Here is a 20,864-nt window from a genome sequence, read left to right on the forward strand (position 1 = left end):
AGACAGAGAATTAGGAATGTGAGTTACTGACTAAATTTCCCAATCTTTAACAAAATAGCATCTCTTTACTGCATAACTCAACCCAGCTATTTCTCTTTTCTTGAAAATCCTTTTGAAAATAGCTCTTTCGAATTCCTTCCTGGCTTGTGCTCAAAGCGAACATCTTAAAAGCTTCGTAAACTCTTTCCTTTGCGAGTTACTGAATCATGGACTCAAAATGTCTTTTACTTACTGGGTGCTTTCCAGGCAGAGGTGTTGAGGTCAGATAACTTTTATTTAAAGGCTTATTATATTGTTAAAAAATAGCTTTGTTAAAGACATGAATCGAGCATCCTTGAGGAATTGGGGGTGGGTTCTACAGACTTCTCTCCCTGTGGGTGTGAAGATGAGGGTGGTGGGGGCGAAGGCTGATGCTCAGGAAGGTGTCTGCAAGCAGAAGGAACCTTTTGGGTGAGGTGGGAAGCACATGGAGGGTTTTAGCTGTCCTCTGTCAGCATTGCGAAATGTGGTGTAACAGCCACCTTACACTAAATTGTGTCCTGTTTTTCCCAGGACAAGCCTGGCTTAGGACACTAGCGAGAAAGGGAGAAATGATGGTGACATCTCTTTAATTCAGGCCTAATTCGTAACTGTGTTTAAGTATTTGGGTGTTGGTCAGTGAGAAGCTCCCCATGACCTGGCTTCAGTGTGCACTTGAGCCCAGAAACCCCTGTATCCCTAGTGGAATGTGTCCCTGCCCGTGGCAGGGGGCTGGAACTGGATGAGCTTTTCAGCCCAAACCAGTGTGGGATTCTATGATTATACACAGTGCAAAGCTTTAAACACTCCATGTGTGGATGCTTGTTTTTAATAGAATAAGTGAATATGAATAGCACAGTTTCAGCCAGGACAGGGAAGAGTTTCCCAAGCAGCTGGACAGACTCCGCAGTGCAGGCATGGTTGCAGACCTCAACAAGTGGAAAGGGGAGGGAAGTCCCACATGAACTACCTGCAACTGTTTTAATGTCCTGACACAGACAATGTCATTGTAAATGCTCTTAATATTTAACTGTCCTGCCTCCTTGGAAGCATTTCTGGCCATCACTAGGTGGCAACAGAGCTGGTGGAGAGAGATCCCGTGCAGAACACGGTGCAGGGAAACCTCAGGCTGATTTTGCTTTGCTGGCTCCAGAGATTAGGAAAGATCTTCTTGCTTCTGTAGGTCCAGATCCCATCTGCAGCCTTCCTGCAACTTCACAGGCCTCTCGCTGTGCAATTACAGGCGGATTTTAGTCTGATGATACATTAAAAACTCCCCTCTAGAAAGAAATTCAAAGATCAGAGACATTTTCTTTGAAGTATTACGTTGAAATTTGAACAGTCCTGCTGCTCATTACAAAATGTTGCTACAAGGTGCTGTGGAACTCTTAGACATTATATTTTCTATTGTTAGGATGTTTTTCCTTTCTCTATTTAAACACTAAATCTGAGCATTTCACTTCCATCTTTTCTTTTTTGACTGAAATATGTTATGGACGTTTTAATTACAGCCTGAGGAGATGAATAGTCACAAGTCATTGTGATGGAGAGCGTCAATGGGATGCAGAGAATCCAAACCAAACAACAAATAAATGACACTTTTGTCCTTCAGGTATGTCAAAACGTGAACGCAAAATCTACACTCTTATATTTTCCTGAACCCCACTATGCTCTAATCTTATCAAATCCACGTTCCCATATTCTGAGTGGATCTGCCAAAGCAGCTTGCTCTAAAGCAGTTGCATTAGATTTTTTTGCATAGCGCGTTTTCCCACTAAATCCAATTTCACAATCTTTTCCTAGTGACATATTAGCCCTTCCTTAGGACATAAAGTATCCTTTGAATGTTTTAACTACCGTGCTTTACATCCCCATGCCTCACAATGCTGTTGTGCTGTACAGCATCTCTCTTTAGGCTCTGTTCCTTATTGGAAGCGTGGTCTCGTTTTGCAAGGCGCTCCTTGTTCACCCTTCCAGGGCAGAGGTACCACTTCCCAGTAACCATCCCCATTCCCAGTCCAGGCAGTGCATACACACCATGGTGTATCCACACAGTTGGCTTTTGATATTGCTGTTTGTCTGAGAATGGAGGTGCCTCAAGGTTCATAAATCTGTATGCAGTAGTATGGGTTCTCTAACAGCAATTCATTTTAATTATGTGAGACATAAAAAGACCACCTACAGATGAGACAATACAGCTGTAAGATTCTCAAGGTTACTATGGGGAATACTTCATAACTGAAGTATGTTTTCCCAAAGGAATTGCACTACCATTTGATTTAATTTTTAATTTTTACATTTTAATCAAAAATAGATCAAATGGTGGTGTTATCTCCTGGGAAACATACTTCAGATATGAAGCAGTCCATGTTCCTTTTAAATATGTAAAGCTGCCATTTATGTATAACTCATGAATGACACCCTGTGTTGCAAGCAAATATCACGCCGTGATTTCTATATTGTTTCTGTAACAACACTGTAATCATACACAAATATCACCACACCTCATTCTACACAGCAAATGGCATTAAAGAGTGAGGACTTCAGAAGCCAATGCAGTAAATGCCTAGTGCTAAGTAAGAGCCACCATGTACTGAACATGTGCATGGTGATGTTGGCAGGGCTGGTGTCCCAGGGGCTGCCCAGCACCACAGAGGCTGGTGTTGAGCTCTCTGAGAGCTGTTGGAAAACTCGGATTCAGCAGCACAGGGGGGATGTTCCAGCAAGAACAAAGCACGAGAACTTCAAACCTGGGTGATGCGATCTCGAGATCTCAACATAGGTATTGCTGTGGAACAGCAAATGGGTGTTTTGAATCATAGAATCCCAGAGTGGTTTGGGTTGAAAGGGACCTTGAGGCTTATGCAGTTCTAACCCCTGCCACGGGCAGGGACATCTTCCACTAGAGCAGGTTGCTCCAAGCCCCTGTGTCCAACCTGGCCTTGAACACTGCCAGGGATGGGGCAGCCACAGCTTCTCTGGGCACCCTGTGCCAGCACCTCAGCACCCTCACAGGGAAGAGCTTCTGCCTCAGAGCTCATCTCAATCTCCCCTCTGGCAGGTTAAAGCCATTCCCCTTGTCCTGTCCCTACAGGCAGGGGGTTGGAACTGGATGAGCTTTAAGGTCTCTGCCAACCCAAACCAGTCTACGATTCCATGATTTACTTACCTCAGTGTCTGCAATCCAATCCTGAATGGAATAACAAAACCAGCCACTTCCACACTATAGCCAAAGTGGTGTTTAATGCTTCTGCTTTTGTAAGTAACAATTTACAAAATACAAAGTTTAAAAATAGAAGAATATATCATATTAACCTGAATTAAAACCAGACCATATGGCTATTTTACTATATACACGTAAATAAAAATCACTCAGGTCATTTTGTGTACAAATCACAGTATTAGGAAATATAAAGTGTCTTATCTTTATCAATAAAACATAATTCCATAGATACAAGGTAAAGAAAAGTCTTACAAAAATAACTTTGTGGTTCTAGTGCAGATTTGACACAAATCTACTTTAAAGAAACTCTTCCCCTGTCCCCAGGGCGTTCACCTGTATCTGTTGCTCATGATTGACTGACATGTCCTGAAGCTAATTACAACACAGTATGTCTATTGCAAAACATACCACTACCACCATAAGCCTGAAGTGTATTTAACCATTAAACTACACCTTGTTTCTGTACTGGCTGGTTTATGGCTGCATTCCTCACCCCAGCGGAGAGCGTAGAGTAAGGAATCCCATCCTAGCTGAAAGATTCACTTCAAAGTTCATCCAGATATATATGAACTCTCATTTGGGAAACAAATCAGGATAAACCCAGTACTTTTAAACAGCCAAACATCTTCCCAGTCTGCTGGATAGGCCAGTTCATACTTTAGGAACAAGAGCAGCTACTGCACTTGTGGGTACTTCACACAGACTCTAACTGAAATGTTCACCTACCCTGAATACTTCACTTAGCAGCAGTGGCATTCCCAGAAATCTAACTACAAATCTGTTCAAGTTTTTGTTTGGGCTTCCAAGTTTTCCTTAGGACTTGACATTCCTCCTGCAACAGGGAGGAACGTAGAACACTAATAAAAACATACGCCACATTTACCCTCCTGCCTCAGTTGCAGCTCTCAAAGGTTCTTCTGGGGTTTTTTGATGGCATCAGCCAACTCAAGAGAAAGAGAAAGGAGGGAGCTGCTATTTCAGACAGATGCCAGGAAGAGCATCCTTGCACAGTGCAAATTAAGTGTGAATATAACCACCCACTTGAACTCTAGTCATACAGGAACTGCTGCTTAACTGCTGAAGGTGGCATTGCTCTATTTGTTAAGCATTGGCAAGTTTAACACTCTCCTGACAGCCAACATACTTTATATCAACAAATCATAGCAAAGAACAAAAATACTGTTGGAAAATACTGATGTTTCCATCATTCCTGAGATATTTGATGTTTGAGGATTAGCTATGAAGCAAGAAAGGATGCCCACAACACAACCTGATATAAAATACTGGCTTTGTATTTGTACCAAGTCTTTGCATTCAATGCTTGCCCTCTTTCTTGGACTCTTCCCTGGGCCTGCCCAAAACTTGAGCTACTGAGCTTAATGTTCCCACTTGACCCAGGCCAGTGCTTTTGCAATTAAATAACCAGGGAAGATCATCCTGGACACTGAAATGTTTGGGATGCAAAAATTAAAACACTTCTCAGCTCTGAAGGAATAAAAAGATACAGAAGGGGTTTTACAGAAATCTCTGCTAAGGAAGAAAAGTGTCACATTTCCGTGTCAAAACCTGGGGTTTTAATACTCTTTTTCCCTACAGATCATGTTATGATGCAGCAGAGATGGTAACTGCCAAGTGTGTTCTATTCCTTTTCTCTCTAATGTGTTTTATTGACAAGTATGTGAAAGTGGTAATTGAGACAGGCTGAAATGAGGGCAGTGAATCTTCCACTGAGCCAAGCTGTTTCAACACCCCTTTTTGGAATCTCTTCTGAGCTGGATGACCTTTAAGGTCCCTTCCAACTCAAACCAGTCTGAGATTCTATGACCCTTCTACCTAAACCAGAGCAGCCACTGAAATGTCACCTAAACAGCACAGCTTGGCTATCCTTTGAGTCTAAAAATCTGATCCTATATAACATTATGAAGTCCTGTACACTGGTAAAACACAGATGAAATTATCCGTGACAAGCCAATACAAGTATGTTGGATGACAAGTTCAAGACTTTCTAAACAGATCTGTTCACTGTAACTGGAAAGACAGAGTTGAGGAGTGTCAGATTGTATATTAACAGCTTTGTGAGGACTCCACATAGCTCATCTACCACTCATCCTATAGGAGGTAGTCCAAATAATACTCCTTTTCCTGTTAGATACGTGCCACATACACAAACTCTGTTTGTTATAAACAAGCTACAACTACAGTGTGTAAGATACCTGAACTGGATGTGTATTTTTGATCTAAACTTAAGTTGCAATAGGATTTTTACTGGCTTTCACAGCTGCAAAGCAGAACAGCCATCTAAAGATGAAGACATTTCTGCCTGCACATACAGGGCTGAGCTAAAACTGCAAGCCCTGTATGCATGTAAATGCAAGGACTGTTTTCCAAGATTATCAGAGAGAGTGCCCAAAAGAGACAGGAAAATCTCTTGGATTGTGACCCTTGTCCCAGGTGGAAACTGCTCCAAAGGCCAGATCAACCCAACTAATCTAAAACTTTAAATCAACCTTAATTTCTTTTTTAAAACATGTAGTAACTACCTTAAAAGCAGAAGCATTCTTTCAAGTGTAAAAACAATGATATCCATAACTGTGCACTGAAAGAGAAACACATACAGTGGAGTGCTGTATGCTGAATGCCACACACGTGTCCACACAAGTCCATGCTGTGAGTGAGGATACAGATATCCAGCTGCACAGGTTCCCAGGTCTAGCTTCAGAACTCAGACTAAAAAGCAGCACTGCTGATCTTCTGTCTTTCCATTTCTAGAAGCCCAGGATATGATTGAAGTGTCCCTGAAATGACAAAGTTTCATGTCAGTAAAAGTTATCTCATCATAAACCTGAAGTCTCTTCCTCCCCAGTGTATGAAGGAACTGACACTTCTACAAAAAACATCACAAATGTTCTCTTTTTGCCCCTGAAGGACCAGTGGATAACTAAAAAGCCTGGATAATAAAGGGCCTGTGTAGTGTAATCTGTGTAAGGAGCCACAGGAATGGTGTTACTTGGAATGAAGATATTTGTGCTCAGTCAGAATTTTCCCCAATGCAGTGGTCACCGATACAGAAGAATTTTACAAACTCTAATGTTGTTGCTGTAGTTCTGTAATACAACAAAACTGATCTCCTAATGTGCCAGTTTAGGTTTTAATCCCATAATGTTCTTTTCTTTTTGGGGTTTTATTATTTAGGCAGCCACAGCTTCTCTGGGCACCCTGTGCCAGCGCCTCAGCACCCTCACAGGGAAGAGCTTCTGCCTCAGAGCTCATCTCAATCTCCCCTCGGGCAGGTTAAAGCCATTCCCCTTGTCCTGTCCCTACAGGTCCTTGTCCAAAGCCCCTCTCCAGCTTTCTTCTAGGCCCCTTGTTCACTCTTACCAGCCATTATCCCTTGAGGGTTTTGACCTACTATCCAGGGCTGAAAAGAGTGGTTAAGCTCAGTCATCTGTCAGTGGGAGGTTCTAGTGCTGCTGCTGCAGTATTACAGCACAGTGCAGAGTGCCAAGGGGTGATGGGTTCAAACTGAAATGGAAAGTTCAGGTTAGATATAAAGAAGCAGCTCTTCCCTGTGAGGGTGCTGAGGCGCTGGCACAGGGTGCCCAGAGAAGCTGTGGCTGCCCCATCCCTGGCAGGGTTCAAGGCCAGGTTGGACACAGGGGCTTGGAGCAACCTGCTCTAGTGGAAGGTGTCCCTGCCCGTGGCAGGGGTTGGAACTGGATGATCTTAAGGTCCTTTCCAACCCAAACTATTCTACGATTCTATAATTGCAACAACAGCCTAGAGAAATCAAATAACCAATACAGGTTTTGAAGAGCTTTCTGTGGGTGCCAATAGGAGCCTGTGTGCAGGAGCTGAGGAGCCAGCATTGTGCAGCTGCCCGAATCCATGTGCTGTTCCTCAGAAAGTCAGGCTGTGCCAAGCTCTGATTGCAACTGGTTCTTTTGCTCCCTCATTTAGAACCAGCTCTGGTATGTCTGCAGTGTAATATTTTTAGGCTGTGTCTACTTGTTGGAAAGGAAATATCTAATTAGAGGGAAAAAAAAAACAACCCAGGAGATAGAATGGGATTGCTGACTACTTTATTATGATCCAGTAACTCAAGGAAGATATAAAAGGGGGGAGAGGAAGTTGGATGTTAGTGTTTGCTTCAGTTACTTCCTAAACTCTGCTTTTTAGAGTGAATCTGAAATATGTCTTCACACTCTCCATATTTTCCAACTGCTGCTGGAAACATATTAGTCTGTGCTCTGCTGGTGTAGCTCTGAAGTGCTAAATCAATCTGCCTTCTTTTATTTACATGCTTTATTCCTGAGCAATGTAATTGTGGGTTTTATTAACTTTGTGTTTTATGGCTCTAATACTTAAGAACAAGTCTATCTTTTATGTCACAGAAAGAAGGTTAATATACTTACAGATTCTCCAGCAATACATCTTGGGCAAGGCTGGGCAGTACCTCTGCTTCCATGGTTTTCAAAAACCTCGTGAACAAAGACATATACATAACAAAAAGAGGGCAATTATTTGCAATTGTATTATAGAATGTATTTTAAATGTGTTCTTCTACAAAAATAAGATGTTGTGGATGGTGTAAGCATACCATTGAATTCTGCTTTGCCTTTGTAGCCCAAGGACCACAGTCAGAGGAGATTTTCTGTTTGGAATCCAGCTCCATGGCACAACCAAGCAGACGAGCCTCAGCCTCACTGGGGATGGTTTCTAGCCGCTTGCATGCTCGCTTCTGAAAGAGTCAAAAGTAATATGGACGTTACAAGGAATAGGCCACTGAACCCAAGTTTTTGGGATTATTTATTACTGTTATCATCATTATCATTTATTGTTTATGACCAATGAGGCTCTTGCATTTACTCGGTAGAACCCTAAGTTATTAACAGACCACCAGACACTAGGCCAGAACCCTGCATCTCGCATTTAACACCACATCTCATGCTGGCTGAGCAGGTCTCACTAAACACCTCCGTATCTCAGATTTAGAAACTGGGGATAAAACGGCACTGGGAAAAGAACATCGTGTAGCATTAGTGTGTAATGTGGGATGGCGTTTATCAAAGGAGAGGAGCAAGGGAAGTTGTGTGAAATGACTACTTAAACCAAGGAAACGGAAGGAAAACCCTGGAGCCAAGTCAGACAGTTATGAAGACACATTCTGTAATGATTTTTGTATCTTTATCTGAATACTGTCACCTTTTTACAGATTTCCATTGCTATAAAATCAATTCTCATAGAATCGCAGACTGGTTTGGCTTGGAAGGGACCTTAAAGCTCATCCAGTTCCAACCCCTGCCACGGGCAGGGACACCTTCCACTAGAGCAGGTTGCTCCAAGCCCCTGCGTCCAACCTGGCCTTGAACACTGCCAGAGATGGGGCATCCCTTCACGCTCTTGAAGCTCTAAGCTGAGCTGTTACCTAGTACTGAATGACAGTTGGATGTCCCACGAACCAAAAGCATCCTCCTCTGGAGAAAGGGCTGACTCAACACCAGCTCAGAGGTCCCCAGAAATGCTGCTTTACTGCTCTGTGAGAACCAGGTTAGAAACCGATAAGGTTAAGATGCAACGGGAATGGCTTTAACCTGTCAGAGGGCAGATAGAGATGAACTCTGAGGCAGAAGCTCTTCCCTGTGAGGGTGCTGAGGCGCTGGCACAGGGTGCCCAGAGAAGCTGTGGCTGCCCCATCCCTGGCAGTGTTCAAGGCCAGGTTGGACACAGGGGCTTGGAGCAACCTGCTCTAGTGGAAGGTGTCCCTGCCCGTGGCAGGGGTTGGAACTGGATGAGCTCTAAAGTCCCTTCCAACACAAACCAGGCTGGGATTCTACGAAGTCTGTGGAAGACACCAACTGGAAATGCTAAGAATATCCTTGGCCCGTGACTGCTATCCCATGCAAGGAGGGGACTACCTAAATCCCAGGGGCTCCCTGAAATTCTAACAGCAAATTAACAGGAGATTTCAACACTGACACAGACATTTCAGGGTCCATCTCTGAACTCCAGAGATACATCTGCTTTTGAAATACTTTTCTGTGCCTTTCTGAACAAACTTTGTTTAAGGAATAACAATATTCCCTCTCTTTCACTAGCATCTGATTTCACAGACAGAAGATGTGTTGCCACAGAACTAACAGACTATTGAAGCACGGCAACTACATTTCAAATTTGAATATGTTATGCAAAACTAACGTGGATCAATACAACAGGAACCTCAGCGGAAAACAGTTGAAACGAGAACACTATCGAGTGTTTGGATGGGAAATAAATCAAAAAGTGAAATATGTATTGTAGTAAGAAAGTGAATAATACAACAACAAAAAGTCTGAGAAGGTCCTCTAAAGACAGAGCAGCTTCCACTGGGAAAACATTCTCTTCCCTTTCTTGCTGAAGAACTCGTCCTTTATTGAAAGGTACAGCAGAGAAGTACAGCAGCGTAACTAGGAAGATGTGTGAGATGAAGGAGAAAAGGGAAAGAAGTGACTTACTGCCATACATCAGAAGAAATTCGGTTTATTAAAAATGAATTCAAGGTATTGTTTTTGGGGGGGTTAAGACACTTGGCATAAGTGACAGGGAATCAGCATACAGAATAGGTGGCTGACAAACTTACCATGCCAATGCTGAGACAATGGGTGGGTGTTTCTATCAGGAAGATGGCTTCAGGGAAGACTTCACTCCCTAGAATTCTCTCTTTTAGGAGAGAAACAATCAATACATTGAACACGGCCAGGGATGGGGCACACACAGCTTCTCTGGGCACCCTGTGCCACTTCTTCCCTGTGTGTTCTTACAGGGAAGAGCTTCTGCCTCAGAGCTCATCTCAATCTCCCCTCTGGCAGGTTAAAGCCATTCCCCTTGGCCTGTCCCTACAGGCCCTTGTTCAAAGCCCCTCTCCAGGTTTCTTGTAGCCCCTTTGGGCACTGGGAACTGCTCTAAGGCCTCCCCTTAAGGAGCCTTCTCCCATGCACAAATGGTTGTGCTACATCCAGCTTGGAAATGCAGTTTAAGACAAGTAACAGCAAATTACATACTGTCCTAGAACAGGTAGAAAACAGGTCCTTCTGCAGAGAAGATATTCTGTAACTTTCTTTTCCAGCTGGGAAGTCCTCGGAAAACGCATGTATTTTCACTGATGCCAAAAGGATAAAGGCCTCAAAGATGCTGCTTTTCATAAAAAGGGAAACTAAACTGCTGCAAAAACTTTCTATGTTGAAATAACTGACCTAAATGCAATGGGAAATACTTTTAAGAAAGATTATCACTTGCTTTCTTTAATTTAGCTGTAAGATTTGAAAGATCTCCTATAGATTTAATATGTTTATCACAAGCAGTTTCTGGTTTGTTTAGCACATTTTTAGAAGCCAGGCTCGCTGCTGGCTTGTGTTCCATAAGCAGCTGCCCTGTAGGCACAAAGCAGGTCTCCATGCAGCACAGCTTTACCTGGTTTAGCTCTACTGGATACCTTTATGGAAAGGCCAACAATGGCCATGTGTAGATGGTCCCTGTTGTAGGGTCCAGCTCCCTGTGAAAGAGGTGCAGATGGAATGTGAGGTGCATGCAGCTCCCTGTTCTGGGAAGCTTTGCTTCCAGTCAAATCCAAACCAGAACATGCCACACAAATAGCTCTAGCCTTGACAGTTATTATTTGTTATTTACCAGCCTCTAAATCCAAACGCCTTAAAAGCAGTAGGACATCAATGAGCTCTATCCTAAAGCAAGATTCAGAAATACACGCAAATAACTACATCAAGGTACAAAAGGAAACCATATGTACAGATCTACAACGTGCAGCAGGAGCTGAGGGAGAGCAGAAAAACCCGTGGGGAATCTTCCCCAGCTACAATAGCCACTAGCACAGGCCATTCATTGCATGATAGTGGCATCAAATAAAAGGGGGATTAAGATGTCGTTGTCTCCCCAAACCCAGGGCTCAGCCTGGCCCTGCTTGCTTCCTTCAGCAGAGTTCTGAGCTTCCCCTCTCTGCAAAGCCTGGCTACAGCGTTTGTAAGGACTGCAAGCCCTAGTATCAGCAACTTCAAACCAAATGGGGCAGATGTTCTAGTATTAGACCTAAAATGTGCAGGATTCTGTGACAGCTGTATGAGATACAAAGTACAGCACCTTGTCTGCATTGTGCTCGGGCTCAAGCTGCTGGCTAAACCCAGAAATAGTTATTTAGCTAAGAAATCCCCACATCACAGCGAGCAGCTACTACAAGGTGGAGACAGAAGGGTTAAGTGTAGGTGTTTCAGCTCATGTCTGTGATCGAGCCAGTGACTGCAGCAGCTCAACTGTGCACGTAAATGCATTAAGCTGTGGTGACTCAGTTGTAATCCAGACCGTAACAACTGCCATATAGGAAAAAACAACCTCTAATGTCTTGTCCAGCCTACTCTAGACAGTAAATGTACTCTCATTAATGTTCTCTTTTAAAGCTACCTTACAGAGCTTGACATATGTATTCCGCTGTCTACAGAGGTAGCAACAGCAATTCAGTCTCTGTCATAGAAGTTCCAGAAGAATGTCATCTGGTCTCTAGACAACTGGCTTGTTAGTGCCTTTTATAGGAGTAAAACTGCAATTCATGAACTGGAAGAAAGTTATCGTCTCTCCAACCTCAAAAACAGGGAAAAAGAGAAATTCTCTCCTTCCTACATGACCCTGTCAGTCACAGTCAAAGTTCACTGAGCAGATGTTTCTCCTCTTTTCTGCAAAAGGAGTTTCTCTGGGGAGAGGTCAGCCCCAAACTGCGCAAGTTTTTGCTCATGTCACATATAAACATGGATTCTCAAGTAATAGCTGAGGAGTGTGCACACCAGGATAAGGTTTTCTTGGAACTCGTGATAACTTCTCAAAGTTAACAGCTTGGCGCTTACTAGGACAGAAGATGCTTACAAGGTGGCGGAGGAGAAACACCTTGTTGGAACGAATCTCACTGGAGAAATACACACACATGAACTCAGCTGAAATAGAAAAATTATTTCAGAAGCTCAATGTATGAATGCTGCGAACATTGTTTCTGTGAAGCATCTCCTAGGGCCAGGACAGCAGGAAAGTGTGAGTCTGCAGCCCAGAACCCCCCCGTGTGCTGGGCTGCACCTCCAGAGCATGAGCAGCAGGTCAAAGGAGGGGATTCTCCCCCTCTGCTGTGCTCTGGGGAGACCCCCCCTGCAGTTCTGATCCAGCTCTGGGGCAACAGCACAAGAGGGACGTGGAGCTGCTGGAGCGAGGCCAGAGGAGGCCCCGGAGCTGCTGCGAGGGCTGGAGCAGCTCTGCTCTGGAGCCAGGCTGAGAGAGCTGGGCTGGGGCAGCCTGGAGAAGAGAAGGCTCCTGAAGGGGAGACCTTAGAGCAGCTCCAGGGCCTAAAGGGGCTCCAGGAAACCTGGAGAGGGGCTTTGGACAAGGGCCTGGAGGGACAGGCCAAGGGGAATGGCTTTAACCTGCCAGAGGGGAGACTGAGATGAGCTCTGAGGCAGAAGCTCTTCCCTGTGAGGGTGCTGAGGCGCTGGCACAGGGTGCCCAGAGAAGCTGTGGCTGCCCCATCCCTGGCAGTGTTCAAGGTCAGGTTGGACACAGGGGCTTGGAGCAACCTGCTCTAGTGGAAGGTGTCCCTGCCCGTGGCAGGGGTTGGAACTGGATGAGTCTTAAGGTTACTTCCACACAAACCAGTCTGGGATTCTATGAAATAGCGTTAATGGTGCCCCCAGGTACAAAAGCGTTTCAGCCAATAAATAATAATAACAACAACGATAAATTCGCTTAGTGAAATTCCTCTTAAGACTCCCAGAGCACACGGCGCACATTCCCGGTCTCCATGCTGATCACAGCCCGATGCACTCACACAGCTCCAACTCCCACAGTGGCACCAGTCCCGCCGGGGACGCAGCCCGCGGGCAGCCTCGTTAACAGCGGCTGTGGAGGACAAGCGCCGCCGCCACCCTCCCCTCCGCTCCCCGGCCCTGCTGCGCCACCGCCGCCGCGGCGCCGCCGCCAGAGGGCACCGGCCGCCGACAGAACCGCTTCAGGGCCAGCGGCCTCTCCGCCGGGCGGGCGCTGACCGCGGGAGCCGGCGGGCCCGGTCCGGCGGCGCACGGAGCGCGCCGGGAGCCGCCGCGGTCAAGCCAGGCTGGAGAAGCCGCTCCCGCCGCCGAGTTTACAGCGCGCTCCGCGGGCCCGGCCCGGCGCTTCCGACCGCCAGTGCCCGGAGGGAGGCCCCGCCGCCGGCTCCCGCCGCCCTCCTCCCGCTCCCCACACGGTCGGAACTCACTCGCTCCGGCTCCCCCGGGTCCGGGTCGTGTGTGCGCAGCGCCCCGATCCGCCGGTCCCCCCGGGCGGGCAGCGGCAGCGCGGCCATGTCGGCGGGGCGGAAGGGGACAGCGGGCTCCGCCGCTCCGCAGCCCCGCCGCCGCCGCCCCGGGCAGTGCCGCCCCAGCGGGGCGGAGCGAGGCCGGGCCTGGGCCAGCCCGAGCCGGTGACATGGGGCCGTACGGTGGCCGCTCCGCGTTCACTGGGTAGCGAGGAGCCGCCACCGGGTTCCTCTGTTAGACTCGGAGCGGAGCCCCAGCGGAGGGGAGGGACGAGCTGAGATCACCGGGAGCGGTGGTGGTGGTGGTTCAGCGCGAACAGTTCTGTGTATTCGCGGTTTATTAACTGAGCGTTCCTTAAATCGGTAATGAAAGATGAGAGGAGACTGAGATGAGACCACTAGAGCAGGTTGCTCCAAGCCCCTCTGTCCAACCTGACCTTGAACACTGCCAGGGATGGGGCAGCCACAGCTTCTCTGGGCACCCTGTGCCAGCGCCTCAGCACCCTCACAGGGAAGAGCTTCTGCCTCAGAGCTCATCTCAATCTCCCCTCTGGCAGGTTAAAGCCATTCCCCTTGTCCTGTCCCTACAGGCCCTTGCCCAAAGCCCCTCTCCAGGTTTCCTGGAGCCCCTTTAGGCACTGGAGCTGCTCTAAGGTCTCCCCTTCAGGAACCTTCTCTTCTCCAGGCTGCCCCAGCCCAGCTCTCTCAGCCTGGCTCCAGAGCAGAGCTGCTCCAGCCCTCGCAGCAGCTCCGTGGCCTTCTCTGTACTCGCTCCAGCAGCTTCACATCCCTCTTGTGTTTGAGGACCCAGATAAAAAATTAGAGTCCTTCGCTGTACTTTTGCCGGGTCTTGCGGCCAGCACGGGATGATATCCTCTGTCAAGAGGGTGGAATATTCTGCTTCTCTTTGCTGCTCTGCTACATCAAGCTATTTTGCAGGAAAGAACATGTATTGCCAAGCTATCCCTGGCATTCATTCTATCTAGAGCTTATTCTTCACTAGGGATCCAGTTGTACTTACTGTATATGCTCTGTCACAGCCTTTGAGCCTGAGGCCGCACAGATTCTTCTTTTAATTTAGCATTTGACATGCCTGATAGAGAAACAACCCCAAATCTGGGTAATCCAGTTTGCAGAACATCTGAAGCATAAGTCATTTCAGAGGTTGAACAAAACCCAAATCCATTCACATAAAATCAGATTTATTTCATTATTTCAAAGCCACCTTCCAATTCCACCCCCAGAGCCCAGTTACGTGCCTTGCCAGTACAGCTAGCACTGTGGACTGGCTTCCCCTTCATATTCACATGCTTAGAACAACAGGATACACTATAAAAAGCACATTTTTTTGTGACCCATCCATCTCAATGTGTCAGCAGATGGCAGGGGATCCTCTTCTGCAGGTGCCAGCTTTGCAAGCGGCAAAAGTCTCATCTGCTGTGTGAACTGTGGAGGTAAGTGGTACCTGTGTGAACAGAGCATCAGTTCCCTCCAGCCATGGATCAACCTGGAATGAGAAAAAGCTTCACTTTGTAAAGAGGATGATGAAGACTATGAAAGATCACTTTAGAACTGCGAAGAACAGTTGAGCAGATCCAAAAGGGTGATTTGGGGATGTGATTAATTCCTTCCACTGCGAAGACCTGAAGGAAAACCACAAAATGGTCACCAGATTTTAAGAGTTCAGTGCCAAAGGGAGACGATACACAATTTACAAACCTTTTCAAGACATCTTGTGAAGAGAATGAAGTTTTCAGTTAGGGATGCACCTTGGCTTCTGCAGGGCGAGACCTGACCAAAAACCCCTCCAGGAAAGCCATGGAGACTTTCTCTGGACAGGGGTGGCTTGTTGCCATCCACGTGCTAAATTCATAGTCCTTTGCCTCTTGGGGCTTTTCTGACTTTAATCTGGAGTAGTTTGTTATTTTTCTGCAGAGAATTACTTTATACCATCCCAAATTCCCATTCTTGGATTTGGTGTTCGTCTGCTGAGAAACTGAAGTCTCACAAGTCTCATTCTCTCCATTTTCTCAAGTATTTCCCTTTCCTCCATTAAGCTCATTTGCTAAACGTTTCTCTGTGCTTTCTCTGCTGTTAACTCCATCATTTCATGTAGTACCAGGTAAGGTAATTGGAGCATGATTTCCTGGAATCATTTCACAGAATCAACCAGGTTGGAAAAGACCTTTCAGCTCATCCAGTCCAACCATTCCCCAGCAGTGCCAAGGCCACCACTAACCCATGGCACTGAGGCCTCGGCTACACGGGGTGTGAGCACTTGCAGGGACGGTGACTCCAGCCCTGCCCTGGGCAGCCTGTTCCAATGCCTGAGCACCCTCTGGGGAAGGAATTGTTCCTCATCTCCATCTAAACCTGCCCTGGGGCAGCTTGAGGCCGTTTCCTCTTGTCCCATCCCTTGTTCCTTGGGAGCAGAGACCAGCCCCCTCCTGGCTCCATCCTCCTGTCAGGCAGTTGCAGAGAGCGATCAGGTCCCCCCTGAGCCTTCTCTTCTCCAGAAGAGAATTTGGGTTGGAAGGGACCCCTTGAGATGCTCATGTTTACTCTCAGTAAATAGATTTAGTGGTCACAAACCTGTCACACCTTTCAACCTGTTTCCTCACACACCTTGTTGCGTGCTGCTGGAGAAAGACTCTGGGAACTCTGTGGTTACAGAAATGTTTGCTCTTTTTTACCTGCTTGGTCCAAAGCTGACTGATACCTTCAGGTCTTCAACTGGGACCTTAATTTGACCGTCTTCCTAGAGGAAAATGTCAGTATTTCCATGTTGGCTGTATTTGATTCCCTGTTATATTCCCCCTCGTTTTGTTTTAGTCTGTGTATACAACTCTTACTGACATTTAATCAAGAAAACTAGTGACCTGTCACAGCCTTTTCCTACTGCTATCACGCTAAGACCCGACATGACTTAAAGTGAATTCCTGTCTTGTTGTGCAATATTTGCTCTTTGTTTGGCTATGTTCATACCACACCATCTCTTCACCTCCCAAACCTATACACTCTTCAGACCAAAGTGTTTTTTGTTTCATCTCGTGTCTTGCATCCGAAAGGATGCACATCCACAATACAATGTTAGGCCACCGTTTTGCTTATTGCACAGGGTGTTTCCAGAGCTCTGCTGTGTGTTCTTACCCATGTCAGTGCCCTCTTCTTGGCTCTTGCTCTCTCATTACTGTGAGTTTTCTATTCTCGTCTTCTGAATCTGTCATTTTCATCCTTTACAACCTTATCACATATTATCATCATGAAGAAATTATTTATTACAAAGGTGCTGAGGCGCTGGCACAGGGTGCCCAGAGAAGCTGTGGCTGCCCCATCCCTGGCAGTGTTCAAGGCCAGGTTGGACACAGGGGCTTGGAGCAACCTGCTCTAGTGGAAGGTGTCCCTGCTCGTGGCAGGGGCTTGGAACTGGATGAGCTTTAAGCTCCCTTCCAACACAAACCAGTCTGGGATTCTGTGATTCTATGATTCCAAACCCTCAAGCCCTCTAGAATAAAATGGGACAATAAAGACTCCTATGAACAAACAAGGATGCTGTGAATGTGTGGCAAGACACATGTATGGAATCTCATCTGGCTTCAGTGACAGGAGTTTGTCACCTTTGGATACGTCTTGCTACATGGCAAAGAATTCTGCCTTGATTTACAATGATTTGGTAAGGAGGGAGAGAACTTCCATGTTAATCGTATCATCAGCGGTAACAGTCAAGGCCTCTAGGGAAAAAAATGCTCAAAAATAATTTTGTGAATAAAAGAAATCTGTTTTAATATAAGTTCTAATTTGACTTTGAATGCAGCCATTTCCTTCAACCAGAGGAATCAATCTTCATTTGTACAGTCTAGTGAATCTCTGATTCAGATGCCCAACAAGCTGTTTTTGCAAGAATCATCAAACCCCTGCAATTCTTCATCACTTTGTAGAAATAAGGCACCAAATTAGTGCATAATAAAAGTCTTTTGTAGCAAAGGATGGACTAAATTCCCCAAAGTGTAGCTGACTGTGTCAGAATGAAAAAGGCCTGTAACCTGCTAAAACAAGAAAAGGTGTATTCCAAAGATGTTAGTTTTTATTTTATGCTGTAATATTTCTGTATCAAATAAATATATTTCTATATCAAAACATAGCTTATATATATCCTGACCACTTGGCAACTTCCAGCTACTTTAATTTCTTCAAACTGGAATGACGTAGTCCCTCTCCTGTTACGTTTTTATCTAAGGCTCAGGAAAATAGTATTAAGTCTTAGTAACTTTTCTGCCACACATAAAGTCGTGGGTTCAGGGACTGGTGGATAAGAATTATGTTAAAACACATCAATATTTTACAGGGAATTCCCAGGGTAAAACCTGTGTCTGCGAGGAACACGCATTTCAGTGCAACATGGTAATGAGCAAAGGTAAAGCCACGACACGGTTCTTCTGTGAACCACCTCGCTGTGGCAGGGCTGGAAACCCCTCGTGGTGCTCAGGAGTGACCACCCATGCTGCTGTCTTGTGCTCTGCCTTCAGCTTTGCTCTCATCCAGTTCGGGTATCGCCTCCACCGCCGAGTTCTTTGCAACTTGAGGTGAGCAGTAGATCAACTGGGCACTATGGGAGCCTTGCCAGATTAATTTGGCCTGCTGCCTGTTGTTCAATCTGGAGTCATTGAGCCCCGGGTTTCCCTGGGACCGTGCTGCCAAATACTCCATATGGGATGCCCAGAAATATGGCCTAACGTTCGGGAGATTTAGTTCTCCTGCGTCTCAATGGGCCTATACATTTTTAACAGCGATCCTTGTTTTTCCCTTCCAAATGAACCTTGAAAAGGTCTTGTGAACCTTATTAAAGAATGGGGTTTTAAATTATGTGACATAGCTGCCTATGTGACATAGGCTACAGAGGCAGACATTTATCTCCAGAAGTTACAGTTGTCCTAGAGCTGACGTAGAGCGAGTCGATCCCAAAGTGTAATGGTGTCATTGAGCTTTGGCCACCGGAGCAGAGCACGCTTTAACCCTCCATCCCAACCTGCCTTCACTGGAACAGCCTATGGAATATGGTATCTTGTGCTGAATTCCTTCACAGTGAAAAAGTAGCTCCATTGGTTGAAAATGGGTCAGGCAACAGCACCAAAATATGGGCAAGAAATAATAAACCAAGAGTTAACGTGACTGGAACAGTGAATTTGTTACTGCAAAACCTCAGTCTTCTCCATTAACGTCTTCAATAGAGCAGAAATGCAGAGATCAAACAGGACGGCTATTTTGTGTGGTACTAGGGAACTTGTAAGGCAAAAGAATTACCATTAGAATATAGATTTGTCTGTGGAATTACATGTTTTAGTCTTATTAAAGGCTCAGCGCTGTGTCCTGTGCCACTCTACACAGTTTAATACTCTCCGTTAGGTGTGAAGGACCAGCAGGAGGAGGTTATCTGTTATTTGCTCGATGTTCTAGATTAGTTAATATGGTTTTTTTAATGATCTGAAATGTAAAATAAAATTGGGCAATCCATGGGACTTATTTAACAAAAATTCAGAATTTAAGCAACATTATTTTCTTTGGAACAAATATTTTATGGGGTGAAAATAACTGTCTTATTCTTTTTTTGTGACTGAAAGGAACAGTAACTTTTAAAAGCTCTGAAACTCAGCAAAATACGGTATAAAAATCCCAAGTACACTTTCCCTAAAGATTTTCTATTCTTACAAATTTCTAATTGTGCCACTGGTTTTCTGTCAGGTTAAAATGTCAGAGAAAATACAGAGAATTGGACTTTCTCCCCTCCACTCATCCCAAATCATCTGAGAGACGTAGCAACCAGGAAGCAGAGCAGAGGTGCTCGTACTTCTTACCACTGCTTTTATCACAACACCCGTTAAGACGAGCCTGTATCTGTTAGGATGAACAAACTGTGATGATCTTGTGTCACAGTTCATACACTTAGTTTAGAATTTTCTTAAAATACTTGGAATTTAGTCAAAAAGTCTGTTTCTAAACTATTTTTTTTTCCCCCTCTGGTAACACAGTGAATTAATAAGCATTGAACAGATGAATGGTGGAGAAGCCTTTTATCAAAATTTGCAGATACATCCTCCACTTGCTGCTCTTCAAAATGAATCAAAACCCAACAGTATTATTGACCAGTGAAGATTTAGGGTGTTCTGGGAACAATCTAAAAGCTGGAGCTGTTTTCAGTTGGCCTGTTGCTGTGGTGTCACGCACCAACTTCATGCCTTTCCCTCCAGTGGCTGTTTGTGCAATGCACTTTATGTCAACGAAGATTTGTTTGTAGCAAGCACCTTGCTTTTTACTTGTTTTCTTAAAGATTATTCACATGCTTTTGTTTCCTTAGAATTATTGAGAAAAGACAGGAACTCAATGGAGATACTAATACTTTATTTTGGATTAACTTCTGTTTTGCTTTTTGAGATTTCAGATAAAATATTGTCGATGATTAATGTGTATGATTAATCATACACATTATGTGTCAACATCCTATATTAAATTTATAAGCACAGTAAACATTCTTCAGGGTGCTTTATGACTGGTTTTTAACAGCACAGAGATAAGACACTATTTTGGATTACATTTTTCTGTTCTCTTTCCGCTTCAAAAGGAATCAGTATTATTAGACACAGCAAAATAAAATATTCACTCTTCTTATCCTGTTCCCTTTCCTCACAGTGCGATTCCCCATCACCAGTGGTAATCCTGGTTCCAGTGACAGCTCGGGCAGAGAGCTTGAGGAGTGAAAATCTCATTTCAGGCTGACATTATATCTGATTCTTTATTCAACAGATATCTTGGCAATAAGAAGGGAAATGGTAATACATCAGTCCTGAACAACCTGATATGAATGGTAAGAACAGCAACCAAACTGCCTCATCGTACCTTTTGTTTCTTTTTAAGAGGACAGCGTAAGCGGGCTGCTGTTCTGTTACAGTGTGAGCATTCTGGCATCAAGCACGTTGGAAAAATTCCTGTCTTAATGCTGCTTGGAAGAAAAAGATTCCATGGCAGGAAGAGCGTGCCCTGCCTGCCTTCCCTTATCACCACGTTCCAGTATTTAAAGGGTGGCTACAAAGAAGATGGAGACTTTTTGACAAGGAGTCCCATGGAAAAGATGAGGGGTGATGGGCACACGTGGGGAGATTCCGACTGGACACAAGAGGAGAATTTCTCCCAGTGAGAACAACCAGCCACTGGAATAATCTCCCCAGGGAAGTGGTGGATTCCCCAGTGTTGGACACTTAAGATTTGCTGGGCAGGGTGCCTGGACATCTAGTCGAGGTCATGCTTTGCCTGGAAAGG

The 20,864-nt window shown here is 45.3% G+C and overlaps 1 protein-coding gene across 1 annotated transcript; it reads right to left on the reverse strand.

Moving 5' to 3' along the window:
* Nucleotides 1-3,429: 3,429 nt before the first annotated feature.
* On the reverse strand, nucleotides 3,430-13,674 carry C5H10orf143 (chromosome 5 C10orf143 homolog). Its single transcript, XM_030486405.1, has 4 exons — nucleotides 13,515-13,674; nucleotides 7,839-7,979; nucleotides 7,654-7,719; nucleotides 3,430-6,036 (listed from the first exon to the last, which is right to left on the reverse strand). Exons 1-4 carry the CDS (start codon nucleotides 13,599-13,601, stop codon nucleotides 6,007-6,009), a joined length of 324 nt encoding a protein of 107 aa, XP_030342265.1. The 5' UTR covers nucleotides 13,602-13,674; the 3' UTR covers nucleotides 3,430-6,006.
* Nucleotides 13,675-20,864: the final 7,190 nt, after the last annotated feature.

This window comes from Strigops habroptila, chromosome 5 (assembly GCF_004027225.2).
Source record: "Strigops habroptila isolate Jane chromosome 5, bStrHab1.2.pri, whole genome shotgun sequence".
Classification (NCBI taxonomy): domain Eukaryota; kingdom Metazoa; phylum Chordata; class Aves; order Psittaciformes; family Psittacidae; genus Strigops; species Strigops habroptila.